We start from the raw sequence: 24,251 nt of genomic DNA on the forward strand, positions 1-24,251 counted from the left end.
TGACATAACATTTTGCTGGAGCCGTGCGATGGCCAAGTATAGCATCGACATACATGTCAGTCCCTGAGTCGCGGCAGAGATTCACCTCCCAAGTTGTGCTGTCTTACGATGGGAGACTCGGCAGCAGTTCAGGATGACACATCGGATATGTCCTCGGGCGCCTCTCCCCCCATTGTGCTCATATCCGACGATGGGGACATTATTCTAAACGTTACATTCGAGACGTCCAGAGAAACGATTGCTGTGGCTCGCAGGACTTGGCAAGCCGCCAGTAAGAAGATTGGCGCACCACGGATGCCTCAACCCAACCTGAGCCCCAACATCCAAGTCGCCTACCGAGTCAAGCTTTCCGTATTGAGAAAGCACTCTCGGTACTTTGAGAATCTTCTTGGCAACAAACAGTTTGCCGAGGCGAGTAACGTCGAGGAAACCCTCGCTCGCCTGACCGCGGACAAGCTCAAGCTGGCGGAAGTAGATGCCAGAGACTTACCCTGGATCACAATCGTCGATGACGATGAGGCAACCCGATCCATCGGCCGCGAAAAGGTCTTCGAGGACTTGATGAGGATCATGCATGGGAAGCAGATACAATCCAACTCTGTCAACATGCTTCATGTGACTACTCTAGCCATTCTGGCCGATCGATTTGACTGCCGATCCTTGGTCTCAAGATACCTTAGTATCGAGCTCAAGTTCAAGTGGCCCTTGACAAATGCCAAACCGGTGCGGGCGGGCACTCAGAAGAAAAGCCTAGACACGGAGAACGTGCTCAGGCAGAAGATCCTGGTCGCTTGGCTGCTGGAGCAGCCGCCCAGACTCCATAACTACACACGAGAATTGATTCTCCGTGGCTCTGTCCGATGGAGCGAATTGTCACTCGATGAAAATCCACGTACTGAGCTTTGGTGGAGTCTGCCGGATGGCTTGGAGAGTGAGCTGTTTGGCCCTGGTTTCAATAACTGACATTTGCTGACTTGGGATCAGGGGAATTACAGTCCCGGCGGGAGTGTGTTTTGAATACCATTGCTTCAGTCCATCGCCATTTCCTTGCCCTCTACTCGTCTCGCGAGAGACAATGTAAGCTTGGTTACGACTCGAGCTCCGCTTGTGACTCGTTCCAGCTGGGCCAGATGCTCAAGTTCTTTACGGCCAAGGAGCTGATTGGTATTGTTGACTTTGGACCCAGCTCCTACGACAATATTCCAGATTCCTCGGTCATTGATATCGAAGACATACTGGCAATCCTGAAGCAAGTGCCAAGCTATCAGATTGACAAGCACCACACCAATTGCGGTATTCGAGCACGTCTCGACTCGATTGTGGAGTACATCAGATCGATGATGTCGTCCAACGTCTTGTCTATTGCCCAGGTCGAGTGGAAGAACAACCAGGCAACGGCAACATGGGTCCCGGCAGAAGAAGGGTCGAAAGTGGACAGAGAAGAGAAGAAGTTTGAGTTCACTAGGAGCTTGGCAGGCGATCAACGACTCCGGTACGAGGGCAACATGTATGCTGATAAGATGGCGCGCAGACTATTCACCGCCGATAGATGGGATTGGACGCCAGAATATTGATCGAATAGAGGCACAAAACTCACAACACCCGGGAAGGGTGCAGGACCAGTTGATATTGAATAGAGACGTTTTCCCTCTTCGCTTCAGTATTGTAATCGATCCTGGCAACGCCAAGTTTGATTCTCATTAGTTGTGTTCTTGAGGTGTCATGGATGGATGACAATCACATGTAGTCTTTAATTCTAGACGAACACACAGAGAGGCTTTCGTAAATGCTTTGGCTAGATTTACAAACCAATGTTTAGCCCAATTTATCCTATAAAGTTGGCCACCCTTGTGACCTCATTATCATACAGACAGCTTTCATATTACGTTGTCCACAAGCATAGGTATCCTTTTTCAGACATGATCGTCCATAGATTCGAGGGTTCAATAACGACACTCAGATGCCTACCAATCACGACGAAGCGGTCACTGTCTTCGTGGTTGCTGCCCCCTTATCCTTCTCAGATGTGCTCGCCTGCTCGCTTCCGCTACGGTCATCGGAAAGACGCCTGTCGGCTTCCCGTGGGACCTTTGCCTTCATGAAAGGCCAGTGCCCCTTGGTCTCGTGGAATCTCATGAGGAGGAAACAGCCGATGACGAAGATCCAGTAGACATTGTATGAGATCACGGAGCCGTACGTTGCCGAGTTTGTCCATCCGAGGACGGCATTAAAGATACCCCATCCGCCGCCACCGTTGAGCTCTGGGCTGCAGCACTTTCGAGAGGTCAGTACTGGGACGTCAGTCAAGAAACGAAAATAGACTTACGTTTACGTGCCACACGCTCTTGTCAATGTCATACGAACCCGGTCCATTCCCAAGCTCTGCAGCGTCACCGCCGACAACCTTATTCCATTCTTGCTGCTCAAAGTCACCTACTGCCCTGGAAAAGAGGCCAGCGGCAACGAGGTACAAGAGACACGTGGAGATGACAAGGAACACTTGCAGCTTGGCCGTGGATCCTCCCCTTCGCCAAAGTCAGCATGCAGTTCGACATCGTCAAGAGTCATACAACTTACTTGTAAAGGAGGTAGCCGACAAAGGCGCCTACAATCAACCCGACGATGGCGGGCAGCGGCACAGCAGACGCGGGCGCAGAGAAGGAGACGCCAGCGACGAAAACAATTGCCTCGATGCCTTCACGAAGCACGGTGATGAAGGGCAGGATGAACATGGCGTACTTTTCGGCGAAGCGCTTGAACCACCCCCGGCTCGCACCAGTCTTGACGGGAGACTCCATTGCCTTTGCCAACTTGACGCGCCACTTCTCCTGCATTTTACCAATGCGAAGTAGAGCAGCACCCATGATGGTGATAATGACGGCGGCGAGTAGAGAAAAGGCACCTTCGTAGTAGAGCTCGTGGGCCTCCCAACTGTTTCGGCCGACCTTGTAGAAGACGGCGATGACGACAGCTGCGGCGATCAAGCATATCAAGAAACCGATACCTGTACCGAGCCATACCTATTGGGAGAACGCATCAGCAACGGTTCTCGATTCACGAGTGTCTCGATTGTCGTTACCTGTCTGCGCAAGGCCTTGTACACGGCTACATCTCTGTTGGGTCCATCAAGAGTCTGCTTGAGGAAAGCCAGCAAAACCGACACGATGATGACGGTTTCGAGAGATTCTCGAAAGACGACCAGGAATACTGGTACGGAAAACACGTCGACGGTCATTTTTGGCACCTGTGAGAAGGGCGTATGTCGTTTGTCTTGGTCACAAATTCCGAGCAACGAAGAAGGAAGCAAGAGGAAAACAGACTTTTGTCTGACAAGCGTGGAGAGGGGAGACGGGCAACACAGGCACAGATTAATCTGATAAAATCAAATCAGATAATCGCTGGGACTAGCCGATGAGGGTGCGCGGTACTGGTTGGTCTTGTGGCAACGGATACGAAGAGCCGAAAGGCGGAACGCTAGCCCAAATTTGCCCAAGGCAAGTAAGAGAGGACAGGCATATCTTGATAATCAGCCGACCTTTTCTTCTACGGTAGCAATCAATCATTGACTTATGGAAAGGGCGGAACATCTGCTCTGGACCGACTGTAGTCCGAAGGGAAGGTTGAGGCGAGGGCGACAAGGCGAGGAGGGGAGGTGGGACGAAGGTGGTGCAAGCTCCAAAACCCGGTTCCAGGCGTAGGGCCAATTAGACCAGCGCCGAGGTCTCATTGTTGCATGCAGACCGGGCCATTCTCCTTCACGACAAGCTTTTCTAGTTGGTTTTAGTACATCTTGGAAGGGGAGCTTCCTGTTTCTCGTTTCGTGTTACGGTGTTGGGGATAAAGCATGCATGGGAGAGAGAGCTGCATCCCTGGGACTGGCTCGCGTTGCTTAGCGCGGATTGATGGGGAAGGGGGCCTCAAACGGGCAAGGATACTTGAGGCACTTATGCGCTCGCGATATTGCTCGATCCTTGAGAGTTTGACGGGCGGGAAAGGCTGGTGGGTGAGTTGCTGTGATCTGATGGTCGAGATGTAAAGGAAAGGCCCGTGATTCTGACGATCGACATGAGATGACACAGATTGACTTGCCTCTAGCCTAGCATTATTTCTATCTTTGACAAGAAGGACAACGGAATGGACTGTCGCTGAGACGCCCAATTGTCGATCTTCAGCCGTATGTCGGCAACGTACAACGCCGTTGACTGGTGCTACGCCAGACAAGCAATGTGGCGGATGCTGGAGGTGTCTTGATGTGGGATGCCGGCGGCAAGCCAGAGATGGGCTCAAAGATGTGCTAGACTGCCACTGCTAGGTGACCATTGAGCCGGCTGGTTCCCGTGGCGGGACTCATTACTCGTGACAATATCACTGACAATTTACAGCTTGGAATTAGTTGGCCTCGACAGCGATGGCGGATTTCCATCAACAGCATTGCGATCGCCGCCAAAAAAGTCTGATAGGCTGAGGGATTTGGAACCAGCTTTCATGAAATTTGAATGGGCACATGGGACAGATTGACCTAAAGGTATCTTGTCACTTCCTGCCAATGGTTGGCAATCATGATAAGTTGAACGACCCTGAATGAACCCTCAGCCAACGAGATTCCATATACTCCGTAACTCTGCACCTGGTCTTCTGCTCTCGAGGACCCCCTTCGACACCTTTGTGTATTGGTTCATCCTGAGTTTCTATGACAGATCTCGCTGTTCAGCTCGCTCGAGAATCCCAGCAAGGCCGAAAAGCAATTTCCACACTTTCAGCATTGACGGAAACCGACGGAATGGGACGAGGTAGAATAGTCGAGAGACCCTCTTTCTCGACTTCGCATGGAGTCATGGTCTCTTCTTTGACAGGCCATCTTTGCCCACCTCGCCCACATCGGGGACACCTTCTGGCAGAAGCGAGGCCAGGCGAGACCTGAGTTCGCCTTAGCGCGGGGAGACAAGCTTTTTCTCGGCTGTAGGGGCCCTGGTTAGTTGATCTCCTTTGCAGGTGAAAAAGGTCCCCTCCCCACCCTTTCTCTTTTGCAAGCTGCAATAGCAACGTGATGGACGAATGATGCCGAGTTCCGTGCGAGCCAGTCGTTTTCTCTCGCTACTACAAGCCATCGCCTCGCGCTATCTATCGACGCCTGAGGTCTTTGGGTCTGAGTGGCTTGTGGTAGTGTAGAAAGCTCAGTGGTCTTTCGAGTAACATCTGATAAGATGATGGCGCGCTAAGGGGGTAGCGTGTGCCCAGCCGCCCCCCTCCGGCCAAGGAGCTGGAACGAAAGGTGTCGGGACCAGTGGAAGATCAGATTGATAAGATGTCTTGGGCAAAGTGCCAAAAGCCGCGAAAAGAAGCGACAAGGGGAGGAGGGTGTGGAAACTCGAAGAGCCATCCCAGCCAGGGTGGCAAGCATTGGTCCTCCTCGCCAGAAGTTGCCGTTTCCTTGAAGCGAATTGAGAGGAGAGCCAGCCAGACAGATAGACGGACCTGACCCAAATTGAACGGAAGTTTTGTAGAGGGCCCGTTTCCATTTCTTTCGAACGATGTGAATTCTTTTTGCTTCCGGTCTGTCCCCGGATCAATCTTTCTGAAGGGATACACAAGAAGCCGCTCGTGTCACTGCGAGACTTGTCATCCTCTGCCGCCTTGCTCCTGGCGAATTCTTTTCTCCCCCGCGCACCACGGGATAGCAAAGACCGAAGCAGAGGAACACAAGAAGAAGAAACGTAAACATGACAGGCACAGCAGGCCTCTTGGCCCTCCTCTCCGCCATCGCGCAGACGGCCTGCGCTGCCACAGTCACGTATGACTTCAACATCGGCTGGGTGACGGCAAACCCAGATGGTGCCTTCGACCGTCCGACAATTGGTATCAATGGCCAATGGCCGATTCCTCGCATCGATGCCAATGTCGGAGACAATGTTATCATCAATGCTCATAACCAGCTAGGGAATCAGTCGACCTCCCTTCACTTCCACGGCCTCTACATGAACGGCACAACCCATATGGACGGACCGGCTCAAGTCAGCCAGTGCGCCATCCCGCCGGGGTCGTCTTTCACGTACAACTTCACTGTAAGCAGTACTTTTTTTTTTTTGAGAGGGTTGATGAGAGAGACTTGCTGACAGTCGAGTGTAGATCAACCAGCCGGGAACATACTGGTACCACTCCCATACTCAGTCGCAATATCCCGACGGCCTGCGACAAGTATTCGTCATTCACGACCCAAGCTCGCCATTCAAGGACCAATACGATGAAGAAGTTGTTGTATCTCTGTCCGATTGGTACCATGACCAGATGGCCGACCTCATTCCTCCCTTCATGAGCAAGGGCAACCCAACGGGTGCAGAGCCCGTCCCGCAAGCCGCTCTCATGAACGACACGCAGAACCTCAAGGTCCCGGTGCAGCCTGGCAAGACATATCTCTTCAGACTGGTCAATGTGGCTGCCTTTGCTGGGCAATACGTCTGGATCGAGGGCCATAACGTTTCTATTGTTGAGGTCGACGGCGTCTACACGGAGCCCGCGGAGGCGAGCATGATCTATATCTCTGCTGCTCAGCGGTACAGCTTCCTCGTGACGACCCGAAATGATACCTCGTCCAACTTTGCGATTGTGGGAAGCATGGACACTGTAAGTTATGGCTCAGCTCCAAACCGTATCTCTCGCACACAAAGCTCACCAAATAGTCACTCTTCGATACCCTCCCGGATGACCTCAACTACAACGTCACCGGCTGGCTCGTCTACGATGACTCGAAACCTACAGACCCTGCAGCGACGCTCGACGCTTTCAACCCCTTTGATGACATGACCCTCGTCCCTTACGACAAGCAACCCCTCCTCCCGGAGCCCTCTCAGACTGTTGAGCTCGATGTCATCATGGACAACCTTGGCGACGGTGCAAACTACGCCTTTTTCAACAACATCACCTACAAGGCTCCCAAGGTACCCACTCTCTACACCGTCCTCTCCGCTGGTGACGCCGCGACAAATGCAGACGTATACGGCACATACACCCACCCTTTTGTGCTCGAGCGCAACGAGGTCGTCCAGATCGTTGTCAACAACCTCGACCCGGGCCGTCACCCCTTCCACTTGCACGGTCACGACTTCCAGGCGTTGTACCGCGCCGCCGAAGACGGTGGCACGTTCGCCGATGCTAATGTTACCGAGGCGGATTTCCCTGCTACGCCGATGCGTCGTGATACCCTCGTTGTTTGGCCGAATGGAAACATCGTTTTGCGATTCAGAGCAAACAATCCTGGTGAGTTGGTCTACACAGTCCAACATGTGAATGTGTCCCATGTTGAGATTGAACCATCACGTTTTCTAACAGTCCTGAACTCCAGGCGTCTGGCTATTCCATTGCCACATCGAGTGGCACGTAACCTCTGGTCTGATGGCAACCTTTGTCGAGGCACCGCTGGATCTCCAAAAGAACCTCACAATCCCTCAGAACCACTTGGACGTCTGCACAGCAGGCAGCGTGCCGACGATCGGCAATGCCGCAGCTAACACCAGGGACTACCTGGATCTGAGCGGACAAAACACACCGCCATCGCGTCTTCCGGATGGGTGAGTCATCTTGACACTTCACCGCTGTAATAAACCATGGGTATACTGACGGGAAGCTTAAAACATTAGCTTCACCTCGAGAGGAATTGTCGCTCTCGTCTTCAGCTGTATCACTGGCATCCTCGGCGTTTTGACTGTGGCGTGGTACGGTCTCGCAAAGACGCCAGACGGCCACTCCGAGTCCGGGTACAGGGCGCCGGCGCCGGGCGTGGCCGCGGGGTTGGACCACACCGCCGGAAATCATCAAAAGGAACCAATCATGGTTGGAGCCGGACCCGGCGGGTCTGGTGTAAGTCATGCTTGACGGTGAAATGGTATGATAATTGTGCAGTGAGCACCATACTGTTGTTGAATGGATGAGCACAGGTGCAGTTCGGCCAAGCAAGCCATTTTGCCCTGGCCGGGAGGCCATGGCGGCTCATCTACGTCGCAGGATGGTGTAGCACTATAGCGTAATATTTCCTTTGACGAAATACTTCGTGACGACATTTGTAAGAGTTTGGGGGCCCGATTTCATGAATAGATGAAACATCAATTAGTCTAATGTGTGGAAGAAATTGAATAATGAAGACAACAAACTCCAGACTCCTGAATCTGACGTTCGGCCAAGACTCTCGTTTCCTTCTTCTCCTACGTGATTGTCCTCGGCGTTCCTAGCCGGACATGTGTGAATGCACCTGGTGCCATTAGAGTTCCATACCAAAGGAATTTGCTCCTCGCCGTGCTCCTATTTTCTAGAGACTACACGGTCTTATACTCGAGCTCCTCAATTCTCTCTTTTCCCAGCACCGTCGCCAGTCGCCGGTGACGTGGCCATTTTGGTACGTCAACACGGATCCGTTGATGGTGCAGCTGCCTTCTCCTGCCAGCTCATCACGGAGAAGGCGCGCTCTGGAACGCAAGCTCCCTCGTAAGCAGATTGACGTCAAAAGCAGCGTCCGTTGGTGCGAACGCACTTGTCGCCACTTGCTTCCTGACTTAGGTGCTCTTGGTCTGCTTCCTGGGCAAGCCCTGCGCCTTCCTCATGGCGAGGTCGCCCTCAGCGAGCCATTTGCTCGCCTTGACGATTTGCACGATGTTGATGAACTGCTTCATAGCCATAACGGGGAAGCTGATGGCAGTAAGGACCCACGGCCAGAAGGAATCCATCTTGTTCGCGCGCGCAAGCTCGAGAGCTGCCGCGCTGTAGGGATTCGGGAAGATCTGGCTAAGCAGCGACGTATTGACCTGCGCGCCGGCCTGAATCTGCATTGCCTCTGAGTTGGAGACGGAGTTGAGGAGAGAGGGCGACAGAAGCGGCGAGGAGAAGGACAAGAGGTAGAGGGCGATGAAGAATAGTTCGTTCAGGGCGCAGAAGACGAAGAGAACAGTCTACAGGGCATCAGGTCAGCTCAAAAGTCGGGTTCACTGCGCTTGAAAGTGTAACGGACCTTATTGGTGTAGTACAAGTGCAAGATCCAGCTGCGGCTCTCGTCGACATTCTTGTGGCTGCTTTCAGAGCCCGCCATGGTGAGAGTGGTGTACATGTGGATGTAGTGGCTCGAGAAGTCAAGTGAGAGGAGCATCTGGAAGACGATGGTCCAGCGGGGGAACGCGCAGGACAGGAACACCAGCAGGCACGAGGTTGTGCATCTGTCCGTGACCATGTCCAGGACGGCGCCGAAGCGCGTGGACTGCTCAAAGGCACGAGCGGCGTATCCATCGAGAGCATCCAGGAGACAGGACACGCTGTATAGCAAGGAGCAGGTTCGTGGGTGGAGGGGCATGTAGTAGAGGGAGGCGATGGCGAGCACGATGCGCGAGTAGCCTGAGACGGGACACTTGTTAGCTGTTTGCTAGCATGCCTACAGCTTGCCAGACAGACGAACCGATGATGTTGGGCCAGAACAGGAAAATGTTCTCCTTAGGGCCATCTTCCGAAGCTTCCGTCACTGACGTTCCGTTGCCATTGCCATTCATCGCGACCTGTTCGGCTGGCCCGGTGGTTGTAACTTTGGATGATTCCGCAGCGGCGGCTTGGGCGGCTTGACGCCTCGTTTGTCGGACCGACATGGTGATGGGTATCTGGAGGCTGTAGCTCAGTAGATGGAAGAGGTTGATCGGTCAAAGAATGGGGCGTGAAGAGCTTTTAAACGGCGTGGATGAGGCGACCGAGGCAGCCGGCGTTCCAGTGGAGGTTACACGGTAGATCGATAAGTGGCTCCTAGTGACAGGATTCGTCGCCCAAGACAAGGGATGGAGATGGGTGCAGAATTGCCAGCCAGCTTTGCGGAGATGAGCTATTGAAGAGGGAATCAGTGGGCGCAAGAGATGTCGGATCGGATTGACGGACAGAAGCGACACGTGTAGGATGGTTTGATGGAGGAGGAGGAGGAGGAGGTGGAAGAGAAAGGAGTGTTCGAGAGGCAGCAGGCGCAGTGAAATGATACAGATAGCAGACGCCTGTGCTGATGTGGGATGGGACGGTACGTTCGGAGTGGTGGGTTGAAATTGCTCAAGGGCCTGCGGTGCCAGCTTACTGCGTTTTCTCAGCTTGAGCCTTGAGCAAGCTTAGCCGGTGTCAAGTCGACCCAAGGTTCCCAAAGTGACAGATTGCGGCACGCTATCGTTGCTTGGCTTCTCCTTTCTCTTCCATTCTGATCTCACAGAATAAGTTTCCACCCACTATTCATTCGTACACTACATGCACTACCTACGGAGTACAGAATCCATGTGTACGCGTAAGGCAAGGTATCTCTTCCCCTGGATTTCTATGGCGAGGTACCTACTTCATGAAGCGGGTCTTCTGCCCTGCCGACCCCATGCTCGCCCGACCTTACCTACCTTACGTAGGAAGCAACCGCTGTTTGGCCAGTCTTACGTATCTCGCAGGTGTTCCGGATCGGCAGTGGGCACACTCTCTCGACTCCAGTTGCCATTTTCGCTAAGTTGCCTCTCAACAAGGGTTTGAAGGCGGAGACAAACGCTGCACTCCTCGAGGTCCCTGTGTTACCTTACTGCGTTGGCACGTTGGTAAAGACCGTAAGGCGCGCTGCTATTCGTAGGTTTCAAGTATCCGCAGCCTCTGGCAGGTGCGACCTACCCAAAAATGACCCAGCTACCTAAGGTAAGGTGTTAGCGGCCTTTTGAATCTAGCAGTGATAAGAAGATACAGGATAAGAGAGAGATAAGGCAGGGTAGGTAAGACACCTCGAGGTGGTTGATGGGCAGGCTGATGCGCCATCTCGCTTCCTAATTTCGCTTTCGTTCATATCATCACCAAGAAGAGATCAAACTGCACAAACGAGCATGCACTACCTACTTCACGTTATAATCATTACTCGAACATCTTCCCTCTTGAGAGCGATGAATGATAGCACTAGGTAGATGTCAGTTATGTGGCAGTTGACTCCAGCCTACCCATCCGTTGGAGCCTGAGATTCGCACTAGGATCCAAGGCATGATAAGAGAAAGATACCTTACATGGAACCTTGGAACTTTAGCACGGCTCTTATCGATGTAGGCAACTGAAGAACACCATGCCCTTCTACAGGACTCATCCAAGCATATGTTGGGCATTCTAGATTTTCTTATCTTCCCCATGTCTTTCAAGCATCCCTAGGCCAGTACGGGATTGTAGGAACCATGAGAACAGGCATCGAAATCTCATATCCCTCATCAATTTTCCTTCACATCAACAACCTAATGATGACGACAACGACGATGGCAGTGACGAGACAACCCCAGACCTTCCATATGCGCCCGCAAAATGCAAGAGCAAAAGTCGCTTGTGAAGCGCACCTGCCTTGCTGTAAGATAACACCAAGGTACCAGGCAGGCAGGCACCTGCATGTCTCGGATCTTCCTATCTCAACTACATGTCGTGCGTCTGAGATAACCTGGTGCTTCTGAACCAATGTTGGCTTGCTAACTTCACGACTTGGCCCCTGTCCATACTTGTCTCAGGCCTATTTTCTCTCGTCCTTCTCTCTCTCTCTCTCTCTCTCTCTCTCTCTCTCTCTCTCTCTTGCGATGACCAGTCTTGCACCACCCCGCCATTGTTATCTTCTTTCGGAAAGCACCCCACAGTCGTATCGCCCAAGGATTCTACCCCACCAAGAATAAATCTTCAAGAATCAAGATATAGTTGCTGGCAGTGAGCCATACAAGTCATCACCCACGTATGCATTTGCTGAAACAACTACTCAACATGTCTGCCGCTGCTGAATTATCGCTAGCTCTCGAATCTTGCACTGCCTTCGATTCCGCTTTGGCTCCATATGGTCTGATGGACAGGCCACAAATCGATCATGCTGTCCGAGCCGTTGGCTGGGCTCGTGAGCCTTGGCTGTCAGTTTCAGTCCGAGTGCACGCACGGAACGAACTGTATGCTACCGGGTCTTTTACTAGTACCATAGACCAGAGTCCCGAAAACATAGTTTCATAGACCAACATCCTCGCCGGGAGGTTGCCGATCGCGGGGACCCGAATATGTCGCGCCCTCGGGTGACAAGTTGATGGAGTTCGTCTGCGGAATAGTCTCGGCAACAGACAGGTTGTTTGGCGGGAGGTCCTTATTAATGGAGCAGGTCGGGGATTTGCCAAGGCCGTTCCCGAGAGCTTGGACGTCTTGCAGGCATTTTCGAAAGCCAGCTTTGCCACAACCTGTTGATTTCTATCTACGGATACTGCGCAGGTCTGCACGTGTTTGACAGTGTGACAGACTGGCCATGAGTCGGCGTTTCTGCGCTACCATCGGCAGAAGCCGTTGGGCTAAGTTTGAAAAGGGAACGAGGCCAGGGCTCCCGGCAGAAGGTAGCATGGTTGCGGGGAAGAGGCACACACCGTTCTTTGGTTCATCGGACTTCCCGTCTCTCCCTCGCAAAATGGCACGAGAATGCCTTACTTGGTGGGACTAAGGCCCGGGGGCATGGCACGATATTGCCCAGCCGCTCGGGCTTGATAGGCCAAATAGAAGCAGCTATGGATACGGATACGTGAAGCCTAAGTAGCTCACTACTGACCCAGCTTCGGGCCCGTACTATAGCCTTCACCGTTGCGTAGTTCTGGAGGCGGCCGCGGCGGCCTCACCGCATGAGACGGCGTTGCCGCTTCCGGCGGCGAATTTCGACGGCTGCGGCCACACGACGAGCCAAACAGCCCAACCAGCCTTCCGGGTCACCACAGTTGAGTTCGGCCGGCCTCTCTTCCTCATCTACGATACGCAGAGAATGGCGATGGTGTACAAGTCACGGTGGCCTCTTCAGACTTCGTGGACCAGGATGCTCTCCTTTGGTCCACACCCTATCACATCTCAGTCAAGACGGATACTCTGCGCTTCCAACAAATTTTTTTCTTTTGCAACGGGCCGACAGGGAGATTGACACAATTCGCACTGCCGCTCAATGCGACGCAAAGTCAAGCAGTCGAGGACATGGGATTGGTGCGTCCACTGCATCCATGGTTTCCGTTTTACGACACCACCATTATGTTAGCTGGGCGGTCCTGCGCAAGTGGTGGTTGCTGTCTGTCTTTGGCGACAGTTCCATCGGCGTACAAAAACACACACCACAAATAGAAGGAATCATCAAAACCCTTGTCCACAGGGCTACACGTCACATTTGCAGGGTCTGATCGGGGAAAGAAAGATACTTTTGCCGGACGTGTGGTCTGTTCCAGAACGTGCAAAAGGTGGGTTCGAGCCCATCTTGTCTGGTCGCCCACGTCGGTCTGCCTCTGGGGATCGACTCAGGCATGTTGCCGTCGAGCCTGGGAGATGCCGCGGCTCGAGCTTTGCCTGTTTCTTCTCTTCTTCTGTAATTTTTTTTTTATGGTTTTCCATTCGGATTGGCTTCGGGGGTATAGTTTGATAGCGAAATGTATCTGCCGCAGTATGGTCAGCGGCCCCTCGAAGCTCCGGGGCCGGTTTGGCTTGGTGAGATGAGAGATGAGGTGATGGGAGCTGAAGTCGGCTATGTATTGAATCATTCGCTCAAGTGACCATCGGCGACGCAGTCCATCCATTGGGATGCCTGGAATAAGTCAGTCCCTTAGTTTGGCATTGGCGGCGGCATGGACAGGTCTGGTTGCCGGGATGCCACATGGAAGGTCGGCATGCTTTGGTTCTAGGACTATGGACATAGGTACACTACGAATACTAATCAGTAATCGACTACCTAATTAGCCCACACCGTATTGTGCATTTGTATAATGCCTTTGAACACCAGGCCAGGTGTCTTGCAGTGAGTGCCTCACTACGGCACCTTTGTCGATTCAGAGTATCGTACACCGACAAGGATGTGTCGGGATGTTCCAGCCCGGCCAAGAACGGCGGTGTCCCTGGCCAGTCCGATTCCGATCACCAGGAATGCAGCAGCTGGACTCTGTAGACTAGCGGGAGAGGTAAAGCTACCTTACGGACCACGGTAGATGACGGTGTAGTCATGCCGCAAGACAATATGGAAATGGATGTGTACCTACGAGTAGACGAAGATGGTGTAGGAAGCGAGAAAAAAGGGGGCATGGAGTTTTAAAATTGAGGTAAACTACAGATGGATGAGTCTTTTGATGCAAATTCATTGGATTTGTTGCCAAGCCCAAGGTCCAAGGTACTTGAACATAGTAGGAGCAATTATCCGTACCTTACCTTAGGTACCTTACCTTACAGATAGATACCTTGGTAGAGAACTCCCGGCAAAGGATCCGTACGAATAGCCCAAGCAAAGTAGTTAAGAGGAAGGAGCGGAGGTGGAGGAGGCGGAAGAAGAGGAAGAGGAGGAGAGAAGGGCATCGGACAGGATCCCGTCTTTTCCTCCCTCGTGGGTTCCTTCCATTGACGCTATCCCTCGGGTCCCTCCGATATTGCCTGCTGCTACCCAAGGTAAGTTAATAGCAAATAGCACCAGAGCATTCTCATCAATGTTTCTCTCCGGTACTCTCTGAGTCCAGTCTTCTCTGCTCCCGTCTCCGGTGACTGACATGGTACCTTTTTTTTTTTTCTCTTGTCTTCTTGATTTAATGACCCATGCACTTTTTTTCTTTTTCTTTTTTATGTTGGTTCCTCCTGGATCTCCCGCTCCGGCCCCCAAAAGTGGCACCCTTGCCTCTGAGGTACCCTGCGCCCTCCCCTCCTCCAATCCAGCCCCCTTCTTGCCTTTTTTTTTGACGGGGATCTGGACATGCAGAACGGATGAGAGAACCCCTCCATCGTCCCCCTCCAAGCCCCCCATTCCCTCCCATGTTTCCCCTCCGACAATTTTTTAGTCGGCCGCTCTCAGCACACCTGGCTTGCGGCTTGCGGCTTTACCTGGGACTGGGACTGGGACTGGGACTGGGACTGGAAGTCTGGGACAGAGTACGGAGTACCTAAGTAAGGTACCTCACCGCGGACGGGACTGGGCTACCTAGCTGCTCGGTACCTACCTTACCTACCTTAGTCTTAAGCGCACCCCCACAGTCACATTGCACACACACACACACACACACACAACACATCAACTTCTCACTAACTTATTATCTGTTCTAGTCCTCACTAAAAAAGTCCAGCCCACCTCACGCTGTCTCGTCACTTTATTATTCTGGCCTCCCGCCTCGCGCTTCCTTTCCCCTTTACTCTCTGGTCGGCTCTTCATCTGTCTCTCCCTCACGTCACGGTACGCCCACGTTGCATCTAGTCAAGCTTCTCAATTCCAAGTCAAAGCCCAAGCCCGGCACGGCACGAACACCCCCAGACCTGAGCAATTCGCAACGCCCTCGTGTGGCACTCGTACCTAACCATACAAAAACCCTGTTTGCGCTCTCTCAGCCATCTTCGTCACTTCCGAATTCACCCCCTCTCTTCCCGCTTGCTCGGCATCCCCCCCTCCCCCTCTCGGCTTCAACTTCACCCAACCCAGACAGGCACCTTCGCCTTCTCCACCGCCGTACATACCTCCTTCAATTGGAAGCCTCGCCGTAGTGTACAAATCCCACGAACCTGGTACCACAGCACGTCCCTTTCGCGCATTCGACCACAGTATTAACGAATCGAGAGACATCTGCTAGGATGACCTCTCACGGTACTTTGAAGGCGACCTTCGCTGGCCGCGCCGAATCCGCCAGCCATCCGCTCACAGCCTACCTCCTCCGATTGATGGACCTGAAGGCATCCAACCTCTGCCTCAGCGCCGATGTTCCCACCGCACGAGAGTTGCTCTACCTCGCCGACAAGGTCGGACCGTCCATTGTCGTCCTCAAGACACATCACGATATCGTCTCCGGCTGGGACTTCAACCCGCAGACTGGTACCGGCGCTAAGCTCGCGGCACTAGCTCGCAAGCATGGTTTCTTGATTTTCGAGGATCGCAAGTTCGGTGACATTGGCAACACGGTCCAAATGCAATACGTCGCTGGGTCGGCAAGGATTATCGAGTGGGCGCACATCATCAACGTCAACATGGTTCCGGGCAAGGCCGCCGTCACAGCTCTCGCAGAGGCAGCCGCAAGATGGCGCGAAAGGTACCCTTACGAGGTCAAGACGTCGGTTACGGTTGGAACCCCGAGGTCGGAGAGTTTCGACGACTACGATGAGGACAACAATGGGGATTCGTATGAACATACCATTGGCACTCCACGACCAAACGACGTCAACGGACGCAAGGGCAGCATTGTCTCCATCACGACTTTGACACAGCACTTCGAACCTGCGCCTTCCCCTCGATTCCCGAGAAACGAGTCCCACAGCTCTGACGAGGTTCTGTACGCCGGAATCGAGGAGGCCCCCATGGACCGTGGTCTTCTCATCCTGGCGCAAATGTCCAGTGCCGGTAACTTCATGAACAAGGAGTACACCGACGCTTGTGTCGAAGCGGCTAGGGAGAACAAGAACTTCGTCATGGGCTTCGTGTCCCAGGAGAGCCTCAACACCGAGCCAGAAGACTCTTTCATTCACATGACACCGGGATGCCAATTGCCGCCGGAAGGTGACGAGGAGAACGGCGCCGTTGCGGGTGACGGCAAGGGACAGCAATACAACACGCCTCAAAAGCTTGTTGAGCTTTGCGGCACTGATGTCGTTATCGTTGGTCGTGGTATCCTGAAGGCGGGTGATCCTCAATCGGAGGCCGAGAGATACCGCAGGAAGGCCTGGAAGGCCTATCTCTCCCGTGTGGCATAGACGGCTCGTCTCTTACACACACATCCACCACCCTCCTCCACCTGTCCACCAAACTCATACACACACCCAAAGTCAATACCCAGGCGTGTTTTTTTCCATCGTTTTTTTTGTCCCCAGTCGTACCGACGTCGGGGCGGGCTTTTACGCCATATTCTCTAGGGTGCTACTGCTGGTTCATGCATATTCGGTTTTGCAATGGTATTCATGTCGTAGAGGATGGGGATTCGGACTCGGCACTGGGGCGATTTCTTAGACGGGGGGACTCGGCGACCCGGAAGACGGGTGCAAAATAAAAAAAAGGGATCGGCGTTGATTTCTGCGGGTTCTACAAATGCAGGTCTTGCATGCGGACAGTTGCAGTTCATATATCATTGAAATGACAGTTCTCTGCCACGTTTACTTGTCTATATGTGATGGCCCTTGCCTCGATCTCCAAGTCTGCTGCATACCCTTTGGATCGTGAGCAACACCGTCCGGCCATTCCATCGATCCTATCTCTGAGGTGTGGTAGTGGGTAAGATGAGTGGCTGGCTGCTGCTATCGTTCTCTTCTGAGTAGCTCCTTCTTACTCGGCTTACTCGGTTTACTCGGTTTTGAGATCAGATCAGATCCCTCGTCCAGTCAAGGCAAGGTGTCGGTGATCGGCTATTGAGGAAAGCATGTACCTGAGCTACCCTGAACTGCCGTTGATCGCGCACCCTTCTATAGCATAGCTTAATGTTCTGCGACAAGCTGACGGCAAAGTAGTTTCTCGACGGCATGGTGTGTGGCATGTGGCATCCAAGCATGCTACTACAAAACATGGCACGGGGAAGAGGAAAAGTGAAAGGAGGGACAGGGACAGGGATGGAAGGGAAGAGTTGAAGAGGTTTGCCCATAAGGTAGCCAGGTATGCTCCGTAGGCGATTGGACAACGGACTTTGGCGGACAATGGGCCAAAGTCCTAAAGCCGATGGACGAGATCCATGGCGGGACCCTCACCCGACTTAGTAGGGGAGACGGGGTCAGGTCCGATCTGGAGGCAGAAGAAGTCTACTCATGGTTGGAAAGGTAAATAGACTCTCTATTGCCACTACGAGTTTTCCCTACTGTGTACGGAGTACTCCGTAGAGAAAATGAAGAGAGAGAGAGGGAGAGAGAGAGGGAGAGGGAGAGAAGAGCACGTCGGGTCGGCGGGCAAGGTTCCCCGGGATGCAACATGTTCCCTACAAGTCCCGCGATGTGTGAGGTGCGAGATTCAAAAGATGAAGAAGGCTATTTTCCCCCCCAAACCAAAAAATGATGGTGAATTTGAAGCTGAGCAGTGTGCACCGTTGCCACGCGCACCAAGTAAGATCAAGCAAGGGGTGGCCAGCCGGTGCACAGCACCATCTCGCGTTGACTTCGACTACCGCACAGCACAAACACAACGCTATACGCACGTAAAGTAACGACTATACAAGTACCGGAAGCGCACCAACAGCCTTTTACTTCAAAAGGTCGTCCCGACTTGTTTAGACGACGACGATGCCGACGGATCGCTGACGCTGGCTCTATGAAAGGGCATTGGTGCGACGGGATCATGAGAGGACATTGGCCGTGTGTGTTAAGTGGACGTTGGGACGTGAGGGAACGGTGGGACGTGAGGCGTGGGATGAGATCTCTCTCGGTCTCATCTTACATTGATTTTTCGGCGCGCCGTGCCCCCTGTCGGCAGGCTGCCGGCCCTACCCCTCCACGCCGTGTTTCCTACTGTTCGGGTCCCCTTTTTTCTCTCTTCGACCTCCTGAAAGGCGATCCGCGGAAGACGAATGGCACGATGCTTTTTTGCTGTTTGAACCCCGACTATTACCTGCCCTGGGCGAACGCGAACGGTGCGGAACACGGGTTCTTCTTCTCCATGCCGCCATGACCTGCAGAAGTCGGTGTGTACAGGAAAGCCGGAGGGAATTCCATATGGCTGCCTGGTAGCTGTGACCTGGGTTGCTGTCCCCAAGAACCTCCAAGACGCCTCTCAATGTGACCTAAGCGCTGCCGATCTAACGTCGAACAATACAGGTAGGTAGATATCTATGTCGGCGAAGGACTAGAAAGCTTGGGCGGAATTGCGATGGGACAAGCTGCAGATCAGCAAATCACAAAACAGCAGCTAGCTGTCTTTGGAGCATCGTTGCGTGACCCTTGGAACCGGCCGTTCGCTCCGTCGGTGTCGTCAGAGTATGATGGAGTGAGTGGCCAGGCAGGGGGTGGGGTGGGATGGATGCATCCATGGATGGGCAATGGATTTTTGAATCTGATGTTTTTGTTGTTGATGGGCTTTTGTTGTATCCCGGATGGTACACTACCTTACTTTGTCCAAGGCTGGTTGGTACATTTTGCATACCTTACGGATACACTACCTTACATTAGCCATATCCAAGTGCCGGCCGGACGTGTAAGAAAACTATGGGGATTTAGAAAACGCCCTTTGACAACGGGAGTTTCTTGTTTTTCTCCTATCCCTCGGGGCTTCAGGGATATCCTACCTATTTTACAATTTGCTGCACCTTACCGAGTACACCTTGCGGATACCCAGGAATCGAAAAGGGCAAAACGAAAATACGTCGACGTACCTTACCTTACTTTACTGCACGCAGCACCGTGTAAGGTACCTCTCCGTAGTCCATACCTTAGAGACAAGACAGGATCAACTCCCGGCCCCACAATCCAACACCGCCGGCCACATGCCTTGCCTTGCTCTTGCCGCAGACCTGGACTGGAACTGGACTGGAACTGGAAGGAGCGCAACTGCCAACACCAGGTGCTTGCTTGCCTTTGCAGCAAGTTGAGTGAGTTGCGTGTGTGAGAAGTTGAAGCCTGCCTACCTTATCCGTACCTACCTATACCTATACCTATACCTTACCTAGGTGCCCGGCTACCAAAGGGAAAGAGCGAGGGCCTGCCACTTCTGGACCCCGGTTGCCCATATTTACGAATACGCTCACCATCGTCTTTCCCAGCCCCGATCGAAATACCAACGACGTCTGTCTACTTTACCCTACCTTACCTTACGCAGTAGCAGCTGCTGCTCTCTCTTTCCGCCCTGGCGTGTCTCCAGTCCACCACTCTACCACTCTACCTACCTTACCTTACTCAATCACCAGGTTCCGCTCTCTCCCACACAGTGCCCCAGTCTAAGGCGACATCTGCTTCGCTCGCCGACGAGAGTCACAGGTTGATCGTGGGCGGGTCCTGTTTTCCAACTTTTCCCACCAGTTCTGCTTCCGTAATCGTCCATCCCTCCCTCCATCTCTTCCGGCAGCTGTCACCGCGAGGAACCACGACCGAGATCAACATTCACCGGGTTTTCTTGCTCGTTTCGCCTCTCTACTGTTCCATTTCAGGCCTTGCGCCTGCCTGCGCTACTCTACGAAAAGATATTCAGACGCCCAGCCAACTCCATCAACCCACGTGCCGAGCTCGCGGCGAATCCAGGCGGCTCCCACTTTGCGGACCGAATACCCTGAACCACTGACACAACCAATTCCCGAGGCGGCGACGGCGCCGACAATTCGAGAACGTCGTGCCGTTCCCCGAGTGCGCCTCCACGAACACGATCTTTCAACAACCACGTCCGCCGCGCAGTATTCGCCGTATATACGCATACACACATTTACACGGCTGGCCATGGCCGACGATCGGCGGGACAGCTCTGAGAAACCACCCTCGGCGCGGGATGGTCAGGACTCGAGCACAAGTCCAACTCAAACACCGACCCAAATGCAGAACCAGAACCAGACGCAAGACGCCCGACCACCGCCCAAGAAGCGCAGACGCGTGGTGATTTCTTGCACGGAATGCCACCGACGGAAGCAAAAGGTTGGTTTGCTAGGCCTTGCCCGCAACAATTCTCCCCCCCGCCATTGCAATTCGTAGCTGACACAGTTTCTGTGCGCAGTGCGACCGAGACCTCCCATGCGCCAACTGCAAGTCGCGCAACAAACAGGATGCTTGCAAGTACGAAACGGGCGCGCCCACAGCAAAAGACAACCGCAAGCCGGACGGCGAAGGCGCGAGATCGACACATGTCCAGAGCCTCTCCAATGCCGCCGCGAACTGGGGCTACTCTCAAGCTGGGGCTTCCACTCTCGGTCTGATGAGGAAAATCGAAAGCGCCAACGGCGACGGCCAGCTGTCGCATCTCGGCGGCGCGGCCCACGTCGAAGACCAGTTTGCGACCAAGGAACGATACAAGTCGTTGATCAGACAGCTGCCGGCGAAGGGTTACATCGAAAAGCTCATCGACGTATACTTTCACGAGTTCAACCACCAGTACTATGCGCTTGAGGAGGATCTCTTCAAGGAACAGTTTGCCGAGTGGTCCAACATCCCCTTCAGCGTGCTTTCCAACTCTGGTCCACAGGCACTCTCGCCCGACTTGCGAGTCTTTCCCGCGCTGCTCTTTCAGGTACTGGCGACGGCCTTGTTGACTCTACCGGAAGGGTCGCAAGACTTTTACGATCATCTCAAGTATGCTGGGAACATGACTTTCGAGGACCTTGCCGCGGACTACAGCGAATCTGGCGTTGGCATTTTGTCACTGCTTGGTAAGCGGCAAATCACTCTCACAACAGTCCAGGCCGACTTTCTTCGGGCTGCGTTTCTCAAATACATGGCCAAGGTTACGGAATCGGTAGGTGAACTCCCGAGCGTAGCTTAAGGCCGTCAAAAAGCTAATAATGAGTGCAGTGGCATGCCATTGGTAGCGCTATTCGAGATGCTCAAGAGATTGGCATGCACCGGGATAGCCTGGATCCTTCCCCGGCCAGTGATGACACTGGTGATATGCTCGAGAACATGTGGCTGATTCAGCGGAGGAGAAAGCTTTACATGGTCCTCATGACATGGTGAGCAATTGCCGGACGGCAAGCATGGCTGTTTATGACTCGGCTGACACCGAACAGGGATATCCACTGTGCGCTTGTGCTTGGACGTCCTGGCAGCATCGACTGGCGTATACTCCCACCCAGTCTACCAATAGACGCGCCTCCGCCCAAAGACCGCCGCAAGACGCCCATTGCGCCAAGGGATGACGAGAGAGACCCTCCAACCCCGTTGACTAAGAGCATATGGGCTTTCAAGCTCGTCGGCCCAATGCGCGAGATCCTCGAGCTTGAGCACGACGGCCCGTGTCCGAAAGACTACTCCAAGGTCGACCGGGTACACCAAATATGTATGGAACTCGACGAGGCCACACCTGCATACTTCCGCCTGGAGAATCCGGACACGAAATGGGACGGTAACCCCTTGTGCTCCTCCTGGCTACAGTCGGTGCGATTTTACCTACCGCAGATGAATCTTTTCAATCTAATGGCACTGCACCGACCATACATCTTTAACAGGCAAAAGAGTCGGACAGAGGCGCTCAAGGCCAGCATTGAAATGTTGCATCGACAGATGCTCACATTCCAAGGCCTTGACGCTGGATCATGGCGAAAGTAGGTCTCATGCATTTCCCTGTCGGATTAGGCTAACAAGCCTGCCTAGTTTCTCGCTGTTCTTTGGCAGCTTTGACGCAGTAGTGCTCATGGCGTCGATATATATCCTGTTCCCCAAGGAGAACCTGGATATGGCAGGCAGCGCTATGCAACACTTCCACTGGACAACGGAGAGGTTTGAAGCGATGCAAGAGCGAAACCCTCTTGCAAAGGCGGCAAAGGGAGTTCTCCAGGCGATATTTAATAAGTTTAAGAAAGCAGTAGGAAACCCGGCGCCACCAGCGAGCCTGTCAAGCCTGGCATCCCAGACAACGCCGGCATCGACGGCAGACAACAGCAGTCTTTCAGGCCGCGGATCGGTGTCAACGGCAACAGCGGCCACGGCAGATACGCCAGTGAGCAAGAGCAGTACGGTGGCGACACCAACCTCACTGCCCATGGCATCAGACGCGGCATCGGCGTATCCTCTGCCATCCTCTGCCTCGGACTGGAACATACCCAATAATTGGGATTTCACGTCGATTGCGCCACTATTCCCGATGGGAGACCTCATTTACCACGACCTCAACGGTATACCGGACGACGGATCTCTCCCCGCGTGGGGAGCAGCGACGCCGCCACCGCCGGTGGCTGGTACAACATCATTCGAAGGAGATTTTGGGAATGACAGTGTGTGGAACTTGCTAAACCAGTACGACCCGTCATCTGTTTGAGCCCCTTACTACGTACGTTATATGGAAGACTGAGGAACGATATTTGAAACGGACAGAAACAAAGGCAATTTAGGGACATTCAAGCCTGAGCCGCTCACCTTCAAGTTGGAGTAAGATACTATCCGTAACATCTGCCTGCAAGCTCCTGGAAGAAGGAGCGAGGGGCTTGGATGATTGAGACAGTAAAGGAAAGAGGGATGGCAAGGCGTTTTTCTTGAACGTCGCAGGTGAGAGTCGAAAAAGAGATGGTGAAAAGGTCGCGGCCTAGCGGCGGTTCAGTGCATGACATTGAGTTGTTGTCATTGGCTGCATGTAGTGGTGGGTTGAATTGAAGTCGAGAAGTTGAGCGCCTTGGGGGATAGACGATTTACAGCTGAAGGGCCCCCCCCTGCCATGATGGGGGATGCTGGCCAGTTAGGTGGGACAACGGTAGTGGATTTAGCGCCAGCGGAGAAGGAGCTGCCCTGCCAGTGCCTGCTTACCGGGTTCCGTGGTGCCTCGCAAGTTGTCGCTAAAGTGGCATCTCATGCACAAGCGGTGGACAATCAGTCGAGCGAGGTGCAGGCCAGGCACATCGCAGCCGTTGCTAGGTAGTCGTCAGCCAGCAGGTAGCCAAGAATGGTTGAGGCAGATACAACAACGAGGATGCATAGATGACCATGATATACCCTATGTATACCCTGAGTGTACTTTTCTGTTGCCGTCATGCCCATGTTCTGATTCGAGGTTTTGTGTCGTTCGGCGTACTGGGGAATGGGTGTCAATGGTGTCTTGCGGGATGAAAGGTACGCATATCCTTGCGGCCTATGACGATTGGGACCAGTGGTAAACTTTTTTTTTTTTTTTTTTTTTTCGTATTCCAGTTTAACAATTTTTTCCGGGGTCCAGACAGTACGGCACCAACACCATATCCGTAGAGGAAGAAAAAAAAATCAATTTCCGCCAGCCAACGACTTGTGTTGTGGCGTATCTAACATCTTATCGGACGCTTGCTTTTTTGCCTACCTATGCAATCAACTTCCCACGGTTTCTCGAATGTCACTTGTGAACATTTCCCCATCTCTTGACAATTGGAAGTCTACCCGTGCCTAGGTTGGGTCAAGAAAGATTACCCCCGCCATCCATTCGCATCCGGCGAGTGAGCGCTCATCCTGCTTTCCGCATTCCGGGTCCCAGCAGATCGATATACAAGAATCCGGTGGTGGCTTCACCGCTTCCCGTCACTCTCTGCTGTCAGGTATCGACTGGGAGAGGAAGCAGACAGCAGACAACAGACGGCTGGCATCTTTCAACCCAAAATCCGTTTGTTGCTGCGTTATTCCGTCTCGCAGACACGTCTGCAATATTTGTTCGTTTTCTTCCACCTTTTACATAAACCCGTCTT

The 24,251-nt window shown here is 53.2% G+C and overlaps 7 protein-coding genes across 7 annotated transcripts; 5 read left to right on the forward strand and 2 right to left on the reverse strand.

Annotated features, from left to right (window-relative positions):
• Positions 1-108: 108 nt before the first annotated feature.
• On the forward strand, positions 109-1,574 carry CPAR01_06172 (uncharacterized protein; the record flags this gene model as incomplete). The annotated part of the gene is made up of 2 exons (XM_060490446.1): positions 109-931; positions 985-1,574. The coding sequence occupies 2 exons, from the start codon at positions 109-111 to the stop codon at positions 1,572-1,574; spliced, it is 1,413 nt and encodes a 470-aa protein (XP_060351912.1).
• A 397-nt stretch (positions 1,575-1,971) lies between these two features.
• Positions 1,972-3,373, reverse strand: CPAR01_06173 (iron permease FTR1 family protein; the record flags this gene model as incomplete). The annotated part of the gene is made up of 4 exons (XM_060490447.1): positions 1,972-2,274; positions 2,327-2,525; positions 2,578-3,020; positions 3,080-3,373. Coding segments are annotated over 4 exons (1,239 nt in total), but the record flags the coding sequence as incomplete, so codon positions are not given.
• A 2,347-nt stretch (positions 3,374-5,720) lies between these two features.
• On the forward strand, positions 5,721-8,016 carry CPAR01_06174 (multicopper oxidase; the record flags this gene model as incomplete). The annotated part of the gene is made up of 6 exons (XM_060490448.1): positions 5,721-6,062; positions 6,127-6,621; positions 6,678-7,254; positions 7,340-7,565; positions 7,635-7,854; positions 7,999-8,016. 6 exons carry the CDS (start codon positions 5,721-5,723, stop codon positions 8,014-8,016), a joined length of 1,878 nt encoding a protein of 625 aa, XP_060351914.1.
• Positions 8,017-8,543: 527 nt separating this feature from the next.
• On the reverse strand, positions 8,544-9,617 carry CPAR01_06175 (CDP-alcohol phosphatidyltransferase; the record flags this gene model as incomplete). Its single annotated transcript, XM_060490449.1, has 3 exons — positions 8,544-8,936; positions 8,996-9,372; positions 9,434-9,617. 3 exons carry the CDS (start codon positions 9,615-9,617, stop codon positions 8,544-8,546), a joined length of 954 nt encoding a protein of 317 aa, XP_060351915.1.
• Positions 9,618-15,069: 5,452 nt separating this feature from the next.
• CPAR01_06176 (uncharacterized protein) lies at positions 15,070-15,501 on the forward strand (the record flags this gene model as incomplete). Its single annotated transcript, XM_060490450.1, has 1 exon — positions 15,070-15,501. A coding segment is annotated over one exon (432 nt), but the record flags the coding sequence as incomplete, so codon positions are not given.
• Positions 15,502-15,588: 87 nt separating this feature from the next.
• Positions 15,589-16,698, forward strand: CPAR01_06177 (orotidine 5'-phosphate decarboxylase; the record flags this gene model as incomplete). Its single annotated transcript, XM_060490451.1, has 1 exon — positions 15,589-16,698. The coding sequence occupies one exon, from the start codon at positions 15,589-15,591 to the stop codon at positions 16,696-16,698; it is 1,110 nt and encodes a 369-aa protein (XP_060351917.1).
• A 3,645-nt stretch (positions 16,699-20,343) lies between these two features.
• On the forward strand, positions 20,344-22,867 carry CPAR01_06178 (fungal specific transcription factor domain-containing protein; the record flags this gene model as incomplete). The annotated part of the gene is made up of 5 exons (XM_060490452.1): positions 20,344-20,535; positions 20,615-21,349; positions 21,406-21,563; positions 21,621-22,154; positions 22,204-22,867. The coding sequence occupies 5 exons, from the start codon at positions 20,344-20,346 to the stop codon at positions 22,865-22,867; spliced, it is 2,283 nt and encodes a 760-aa protein (XP_060351918.1).
• Between the last annotated feature and the right edge of the window lie 1,384 nt (positions 22,868-24,251).

Source organism: Colletotrichum paranaense (assembly GCF_030867605.1).
Source record: "Colletotrichum paranaense strain IMI 384185 chromosome Unknown Scaffold_4.1, whole genome shotgun sequence".
Classification (NCBI taxonomy): domain Eukaryota; kingdom Fungi; phylum Ascomycota; class Sordariomycetes; order Glomerellales; family Glomerellaceae; genus Colletotrichum; species Colletotrichum paranaense.